Consider the following 8,752-nt stretch of genomic DNA (forward strand, 5'->3'; position numbering starts at 1 on the left):
ACAACACGTCACAATACCCTCTGACGTAATATGTAGAATATTGTTACAAGATCCAACCACGAAACAATGTCATGTGACGTCAGCATAGCATCAGGGTTGAGAGGGTCATTGCGTGTGCACACCCTCTCAGTGATCTATCGTCACTACACGCAATGTCGTTGAATAAGCCCAGGGATGTTGGGAGTTTTCAATATTTGTTACTGAAACTTGTTCCCGCAGTATATAAGCACGCGCTTTGGTATTATACAACGTGTTATACAGCTGTATGTTTATTAAACGGGTGATCTCTTTACGGGCGAATAAAAAAACTATATATTCCCTTGGCATATTTTGTCTTCAGTTTAAAATTGTAACTGCAGATATTTCTAAAAAGCAATTCTGACCTTTTGAACAAGTGGCGCCCGGCGTCTCCTTTTGGACTTGAAATGTTGCCATCCCTCTATAACTTGGCTTGATAAAGCTGCGTTTCTCTGCTTACCCCGAAACAAATAACATATTCTAAAATAGCAAGTGATATATTCAAGGACGAATATTGTTTTGGTATTTGCACACATTATCACAATTTGTAACAAAGTTGATTAATCTATTAATGAATGACATGGCATCTTGTAAACATATCTACATATCATTTTGTACATATCATATGTATATATCACGGTATGTTGAATATCCTGTCACTTACCCCCCGCCTTTGACACAGCACATACAAGAAGACGTTTATTATCTGCAAAGAAACATAATATTATTAACGTTATTGTTCCACTTTATCACCGTTTAATAAATGTACTTCATGTGTATACAGTGGTGTACACATACCTGATCATTTAACCAGCCCACAGTCCATCTGGTCTCTTTGTCAATTTTCACTCTCAGCTGGTCTTCTGTTTCTTTCGGAAGTATTGGTGCTATTGTCAGAATATCCAATTTTGATATTCGGTAGGGACCTATCGTCACTACTATTTCGTCCAATCTTCTGTCATCATTACAGATATCTTGAAACTGAAAAACATACAACAAATTATATCTATATATCAAAGATATCATTGTATCCGCCAAGTTTATATTTCCTTTATATATTGTAAGTGTACTTAGTTATAGGTTACAAGTAACAGTTAAAGTTAAACCGCCCTGTAATAACAAACATTATTACATGACTCTCTACCTTAAGGCAGTTCGTCCTGTATCGTAAGCATATTTGTAAAGACGAAAATATCAATATGTTTCATCACACTCACCACATCCTCCGCTGGCAATGGTGATGAATCTGCTTGCGCGGTGGAATATTCCACTTGTCCTAAAATAACAATGACGGATTGTTTCGGCAACAGCTTGCTAAAATGACATATACGTCATGTATACTTTTTTTATTACTTGTACTTATATACATTGTAAGTGATTCCATGGCATTTCATTGACTAACCAAGGAATTTTAGGCGGAAACAATTACCGAAAAATATTTAGGTCACTAACGAACAACTGTGTTATGATTGGCTTATGAAGTGTGTGCGCTGTTTTAGCTCGAAATGTTGGCTACATTTGTTTGTTTAATGAACAGTCTGTGAAGTTACTATCGTTGACGTACTTATTTATGCTTATGTACACAGTGTGCAAACCGGTTTTTACCTTTATACCAACATAAAAGCAAAAGATATATATTGAAGTTAATTCTTAAATGTAACACGTCAACGACAGCGATTAACCAGTCTCGATAATCTGACGAAACAGATTCCACTGGGCGTAAAAGGCTCAATAGTGGTGATAGTTAAAGGAAATATTCCGCGTTGTATGCGGTTGTATTAGATTCTATACTTTGTATTTATTTAGAATAAGTCGCCAGCGCTTGTCTTAAGAGACGACTAAAATGTATCGGATGATAACACTTATTATGCCAACCACTGGCCCAGGTTCTTGAATTAGAAGAATTGATATAGAAGAACTGTTGGTGAAAGCAAATGTGTGGCAAAAGTGGGTACTTATTTCATATTTGATCTTTTAGTTACTTATACATGAAACCCGTATGAATGAAAATATTGAATATAGAATACTTACCAGCACGTTGGAAATCTAGACTTTGATAATGTGCTTCATGATAGTGACCTAACATAATAGCCGCTCCTGGTCCACCACATATCATTACAACATTGCTGTCGGACGCGGTTCCATCTTCGGAACTTGTGAAAACGGCAATGTCCTTTTTGAGAAACTGCGATGTTCTCTGTACTACAAGGTGATCAACGTATTCACCCGGTGTAGACATGGCCTCCAAGTAAAGGTTCCAGGTTTTGTGCCGTTGCACATCGACAAAATTGGATAGGTGTGTGCCTCCTTCCTATAGAAAACATGTTTATATAATTGACGTTACACAAGCAGGTTTGGTAGAATTTTAATTAGTAATTCATCATATATCAATATCAATTTTAGGGTGTGGGTGTAGTATTGTGGCTGAAACGTTTGCTTGTCACGCCGCAAGCCATTGTTACATTTCCCACATGAGTACCATCTATGGATCTAATTTCTGAGGTCATCAACGGTTCCATTGACCGGCTAAAACCACGATCACTCTCTGAAATTAAACACCTACATGCGCCTTAAACTCTAATCATAGCGAGGTGAGGTTGAATGGGGCGAGGAACAAGGAGCTGTCATCTATTCGCTGTGCAGAGTTACGTCCATTAACCATGTTAGAAAATACCGACCATGTACACAGCTATAGAACTGACCTTATCCTCCACTTTAGTCGGCATGTTTTATGCCAGTCGTGGAACTGCCTTGTCCAGCGAAATTTCGTACCTCCACCTGAACCCCACTGAATACCTGTGTTATGAATTTGAATGATGTGCGCAGACATCCTGTATCATCTGTATTCACTTATCGAGTGTATCTGCACCCGAAGGGCAACCCCAGTACCCTCACCAGACCAATAACACGTAACATATGCACAAATATATGGTCCGGTGTGCACTTACATAAGGATACCTCCGTAGGCTGTCAACTACTGCCATCCTTAGTCCCCTGTGGTCAAACACAGATCTGGTATCGAGGCGTTGAAGCTGATCTACAACTGCGTGGAAAAAACAGTTGCCATCTCCGGGAGTTCTCCCTCTAAAACGCAGCCCGTGTTCGGTTACCGAGGCCAGAAGTCGTTCTGATGTCCCTTGGCAAAACGTTGTCACGTTTGATGGACTAGCCTTCTGCAGTGCTTCTTGCAGTTGTTTCAAGGTAACTTTGTGATCTGTATCATACAAAAGTACAATAAAAAGTAGGCAATATGTGTGTGTGTGTATATATATATATATGTGCGTGCGTGTGTGTGTGTGTGTGTGTGTGTGTGTGTGTGTGTGTGTGTGTGTGTGTGTGTGTGTGTGTGTGTGTGTGTGTGTGTGTGTGTGTGTGTGTGTGTGTGTGTGTGTGTGTGTGTGCACATGTATCAATCTAGGCACGGATCGAGTCTATAGTCTGTGTGTGCATATCTTTAAATATTATGTTCACTAGGATGAGTCGTAACGAGGATATTCCATCACTGCCATACAGTCAAACACTTGTATGCAGAAACCCTAAGTTCAAGATGAAAATGCCCAAATGATCAATACTGACACTTCTCAATTCTTCGTGATAGAGAATTCCCAGGAGTTTCCCATGGGGATGTGGAAGAAGTCCGCCATTGTTTACGACAATTTCTGAAATACAGTCTCATGAAGACATGCATCTAAATTTCAATGTGTGTTGTTCATACGCTTATAAACGTCAGTTTCGTGGTCATGTGACCGGCCTCTTGACATGATATGTGACTTCATGACATGTGAACTTCACATTAAAACATTATATTAATGTGTTAAAAAATACATGCAGGTCAACAGATTCATCAGTGAAATGACTAATATTTGATGCCGCTGTTAGCACTATTCTAGCAATATCCCATACAGGGACATAAGACATTTGCTTCATGCATTTCCCACGTGTGAAATCGGACATTGACCATCGGGAAGAACACCGACCTCTAGGGTACCACACTGCCCAACAGATACATAAATGTTACTTACATTTGAGCGATATTTTCTTGTGCTTCTGTGCGTCTTCAGTCCTCGTCCAAAGGTCTGTTTTCTCTGTAAATATGAAAGGTCAACACCAGAACGATTATCTCGATTATCCGACGAAGCAGATTCCATTGGTTGTAAAAGGAACAATAGCCTTGAAAATTATATGAATGGATCACTGAAAAACAACAGATAAAGTTTAACATACCATTGTAAAAGTTCAAATAAAATACAACAAGAGCCTTTATTATTTCTTGTCATCTAACTTATAATTAGACATGGCACGTAATGGATGCTAAATCATGCTGCATGTTTAGGTACATGTATGTCAACATGTTAGAAATAAATTGTATCAATTTACCTTCTTTTTCTGCTGCATTGTCCAAATCTGGAAGGTAAAATGTCACTTTGGAAATGAAATACGACGCTTGTGCGTGCTGATTGGCGTATATCGTCAAAATAATGTCAACCTATTATATTGTATTCAATTTCTTCATATAGACGGTGGAGTACCCTAGTGGTTAAAACGCTTGCTGGTCACGCTGAAGACCCGGGTTCGATTCCCACATGTGAAGCCTATTTCTGGTGTCCCTCGCCGCAATATTGCTGGAATATTGATGAAAGCGGCGTAAAACCATACTCACTCACTCGCTTCCCAATAAACGTCATATATGATCATGTCATAGAATGCCACTTATAAGTTCTTACCTGAAAGATGCAGGCGGCCAAACTTGTCATGACGTATTTCACCATACGAAATGTCTGTGTTCAGTTTTCCTTTGATTGCTTCTGTCATTTTCCTGTTTGTATGTTCATTGTGAAAATGTAGAAGCAATCGCAGGACAAACATGTAGTTACCCGGCGACATCGAATCTAGAAAGTAGTTGTTCCGGTTCATTTCCCTGTGCAGCTGCTCTTCAACTTGTGAATTTATTGAGCCCTTCATTTCGGGAACAAACGTTATACGCCTTAGGAGTTCCTCATCTGATTTTGTATTCCCTTCATGAAACCTATCCAGCAAACAGAACGTTTCATTTGAGGTTGGCAATTCATTGTCGGAGACTGGTGCTACTGTCACCCATTCCTTCATGCAAGGTATACTCTTTGAAAATACCCCCTCCTTAGCTTTTTTTATGTTGTCTGCAGTCGCTTCACCCAAGCGTCCTTCGTTGGGCGAGAACATGTTCTTCCGCCGCTTGTTACCATGGCGTGACATCATTGGGGCTACGTCACTAATGATGACTGGCGGTTGTCTTGACATAGATAGAATTATGTCGACATGGTCTCTGACACTTTCAGGCCTCAGAATAGCTTTGAACGCGTACACTATTCTATGGGGGCAGGACGCTGATACCCATCCACCTGAATGAACATTAACATAGTGATGGGACACATTTGGTTTAACCTTGCTTTTAATAGTATACTATATCCTCCAGTAGTCAGAATGTGCTCGGATCCGAGCAGAGATTGTGGAGTTTCAAGTTACAAAATGACATTCCATTAACAGACTCAGTGCTGGTTCTTATGCAGAGGGGGCTGGGGATGGCTTATCTTGAAGACATTTAACGAAAATAATATTACCAAGCAAAAGCCACTGTGTTACAAAGTAAGTAGTTATTTTGCATCATTTGGTCTGGCACTTGAATGTGGGAACACACACAGCGTACACATACATTGAACAATACCCTAAATTGCATGTTTATATTAATAATATGTTTTATTCATCATTTTAAATGCAATAGTAGGCATAATTACCAGAATGGCCCCATATGCTTGAAAATAACTTGTTGAAGGTTGATTTGCTTTTCAACTTTTCCTTCAAGCTGTTGATCATCTCTAATTTGGTCCCTTTGGCGTCTACTTCCATCTTTGTACACCAGTGCCGTACATCCAGAACCTACATGATATGATATAGAAAATGTCGAAAACATGAGTGACTATGCTTATCATATCATATCATATCATATCTCAATTTGTAATATTACTACCTACGCATATCAAGATTGCAAGAATTATACAAATGTGCCTAGTTGATATCAATAAGGCCTTTCGATTATGTCATATTTACCTTCTTTTCACATAACATTTGGATCAGGAAATCTTCAGTCAGTTCCTTATCCCCTGTATCAAAATCTGTATCTTGAAGATGGGTTCTGAGAGATCGTACTTTTTCAGCTTCAGTGTTGAAAGCATTTTCATCTTTTCTGGCTAATCCAACGAAAGGAGCCCAGTTGTCATAACTAGGTGTAACACGCCCGACGTTGGCTGCTTCTGCCAGGGAATGAAATGATAAATACATTATAGTGTATATAAACAATATCCTTACAGTAAGTTTAATTTTAGTTCCCCCCCCCCTCTCTCTCTCTCTCTCTCTCTCTCTCTCTCTCTCTCTCTCTCTCTCTCTCTCTCTCACTCACTCACTCACTCACTCACTCACTCACTCTCTCTCTCTCTCTCTCTCTCTCTCTCTCTCTCTCTCTCTCTCTCTCTCTCTCTCACACACACACACACACACACACACAGACAAGATGAGTCATTTATAATACAATATGAGGATTTGCACCTTTTCCAAAACCTCGAAGTAAAATAGACGCCTCCACCGTTTGGCTCCAAAACACATCCATGTTGATTCCATCTGTAGCTGTTTCTGTCCCTGGTACTTGTGACACTGTAAGCAATACATGTTTACCATAACAGACGAGAGAACAGGGATAAGGAAACATCATTATGGGATATTGTTTGTGATCAACCATGAGATAATGGACCTTACATTTTTGCTTTCCATTTTTATATTTTGAAACTACATCGTTAATGCGCTTATACATTTCTTAGACACTGGAAGTTATAAAATAGACTTACATGCTAATGGAAATGCACATTTCCTATTTGCATCTGTCACCAGGCAACATGGAAAACGGCCACAGATGTCACAGGTAAAGTTGTACTTGTGATCGCACATTGCCTCAAAGTGCAGATATCCCTGTAACATTTTGTCACCGGGGAAATGTAAGCCGGAATCTTCTGATAAGATGTCGGCAGCCCTTCCTACGGCTGTATGATTCTGAAACCATTAAGCAGGCGAAATTTATCACATTCATTATGCCGATATTTTAAACTAATCCTAAGTTAACAGTCAAAAGTGTTTAAAGTCCGAATGTCACCGGCCCACATCAAGTGCATATATCAACAAACAATGCGCCATACAACAATCAGATATCACGATCACATAAATATGCAAAGTGTTGTTTTGGAGAAGGGAGTCGTCCATAAACTAACTAAATTAGGTATAATGTACCTTCAAGTTAACTCTGAACCAGTGGCACAGGCGAACTGACAGGAACACGTGGTCGTCAAAATTGTGTATACCATCCCTGTGCTCTTGGTACCTGTAGAAGTGACCGCACGCTTTGCACTTCTTTATGAAAACAGCTATATCTGACAATGAAATAATGTAATTAAAACATTGTAGAGAAAAGTCATATTCAAAATCATACTATTATGATACACTATACAGACAATCGCAACCTTGTGTTTTTTATGCCAACTATATCAACACGGTTCAATAACAGTTTAAATCGCCATAGCTTGCCCAGTTTCCATGGTAGACAGATTAGTTATGCCATTAGATAGTTATGTTGTGACAACTTATGACGTCACAATAGTCTGGAGAGCATTATGATGCAGTTTCATTGAAGCAATATGTCCTAGGTAATATCGCATCATCTCACCCAAGCAATATCACCTGTCGGATTACAAATTACAGTCCACATTCATAAATTGGCTCTCATTTGCTAGGAAGTAATTTTCATTTGTTTGCATAAATTGTTGTAAGGTATTTACGGTCACCATACATACCTGTATACACATGACCTTTATCGTATATCTTCCCCTTTCTGGTTACCAGATACTGGTCAAGTTCTCCTCCATCTGCACACATTACACAATGTGTTTCGATAGGCGACAGGTTTTCTAGATGTCCTAATTGGGCATTTTCCGGAACTTTAAAATCTGGTGGTATTTTCTTCCTGGACATTAGATAATTGGCCATTAAACGTGCACCTTGTCCGGATGGTGGGTATGTCTTACAGAAGCTGCTTCCGGAATCTTGTAAGGTTCGGGTTTCAAAGGTGACCGATGTTGTTGGTTCCTCGCTACGATAATGTCCAACTGATACCCCTTCATTCTCACTACAGATGTAACCGCTTCCCTTGGAGCTAATGTGCAGCAACTCTGGGTGTTCCTGTGCCAAATACCATTTGACAAGAGTCTTGTGTACGCAAGATTTGGTGGTTTTACAGCAAACGCAATTCAGCTGTCCTTTGTCCTTGAAGAATGTGACTACAGCGCGACCGAGTTTAGCCCAGTATTCCTTCGTTCCATCATACACGGAGAAATAAACGCTGTTTACAGAGTGCTTCTGCTCCCATAAAACGACGACAGGTATTTTGCTTTGTTCTGCAGTGCCTACAAGCTTCTGGGCAACCTGCATGTTAGTAGAATGTATTACCTTCTGTTGACAAAGATTTTCAGCATGTTCTGACTGGAGGTGTACTTCTTTCGGGCATTCACTTGCAAACATAACTGATTGCAAATGGGGGCACTGATAAATACCTACATTGCCCCTTGCTGCAACACCCAAAGCTAAATTGCAATTTTCATGTTCACATTGTATCTGCTGTGTGACAGTGTTCATTTGTACATGAAGTGGGTAATCTGGA

General features: G+C 39.6%; 2 protein-coding genes and 1 long non-coding RNA gene across 3 annotated transcripts; all 3 read right to left on the reverse strand.

Moving 5' to 3' along the window:
* Positions 1–261: 261 nt before the first annotated feature.
* LOC125382911 lies at positions 262–5,074 on the reverse strand. The gene is made up of 9 exons (XM_048401175.1): positions 4,743–5,074; positions 4,396–4,422; positions 4,041–4,103; positions 3,129–3,232; positions 2,050–2,329; positions 1,236–1,294; positions 817–999; positions 683–724; positions 262–470 (listed from the first exon to the last, which is right to left on the reverse strand). Exons 1-9 carry the CDS (start codon positions 4,978–4,980, stop codon positions 366–368), a joined length of 1,101 nt encoding a protein of 366 aa, XP_048257132.1. The 5' UTR covers positions 4,981–5,074; the 3' UTR covers positions 262–365.
* Positions 5,015–6,224, reverse strand: LOC125382943. The gene is made up of 4 exons (XM_048401314.1): positions 6,103–6,224; positions 5,790–5,931; positions 5,063–5,396; positions 5,015–5,018 (listed from the first exon to the last, which is right to left on the reverse strand). The coding sequence occupies exons 1-4, from the start codon at positions 6,118–6,120 to the stop codon at positions 5,015–5,017; spliced, it is 498 nt and encodes a 165-aa protein (XP_048257271.1). The 5' UTR covers positions 6,121–6,224.
* Positions 6,225–6,257: 33 nt separating this feature from the next.
* On the reverse strand, positions 6,258–7,027 carry LOC125382889. Its single transcript, XR_007222549.1, has 3 exons — positions 6,894–7,027; positions 6,598–6,702; positions 6,258–6,305 (listed from the first exon to the last, which is right to left on the reverse strand). It is a non-coding gene; the product is annotated as an uncharacterized LOC125382889 (long non-coding RNA).
* Between the last annotated feature and the right edge of the window lie 1,725 nt (positions 7,028–8,752).

Source organism: Haliotis rufescens, unplaced genomic scaffold (genome assembly GCF_023055435.1).
Source record: "Haliotis rufescens isolate VD_foot unplaced genomic scaffold, xgHalRufe1.0.p SCAF_21, whole genome shotgun sequence".
In the NCBI taxonomy this organism is placed as follows: Eukaryota; Metazoa; Mollusca; class Gastropoda; order Lepetellida; family Haliotidae; genus Haliotis; species Haliotis rufescens.

Bases quoted from the DNA above. Each gene is read 5' to 3' on its own strand.
- LOC125382911 (XM_048401175.1), bottom strand. From the start codon at position 4,980: ATGAAGGGCTCAATAAATTCACAAGTTGAAGAGCAGCTGCACAGGGAA. The intron at 1,000-1,235 runs GTGAGTGTGATG...TATGTTTTTCAG, and splicing joins CATTGCCAGCGGAGGATGTG to TTTCAAGATATCTGTAATGA. The intron at 725-816 runs GTATGTGTACAC...GTTTCTTTGCAG, and splicing joins TGGGCTGGTTAAATGATCAG to ATAATAAACGTCTTCTTGTA.
- LOC125382943 (XM_048401314.1), bottom strand. The intron at 5,397-5,789 runs GTAATTATGCCT...ATGTTCATTCAG, and splicing joins AAGCATATGGGGCCATTCTG to GTGGATGGGTATCAGCGTCC.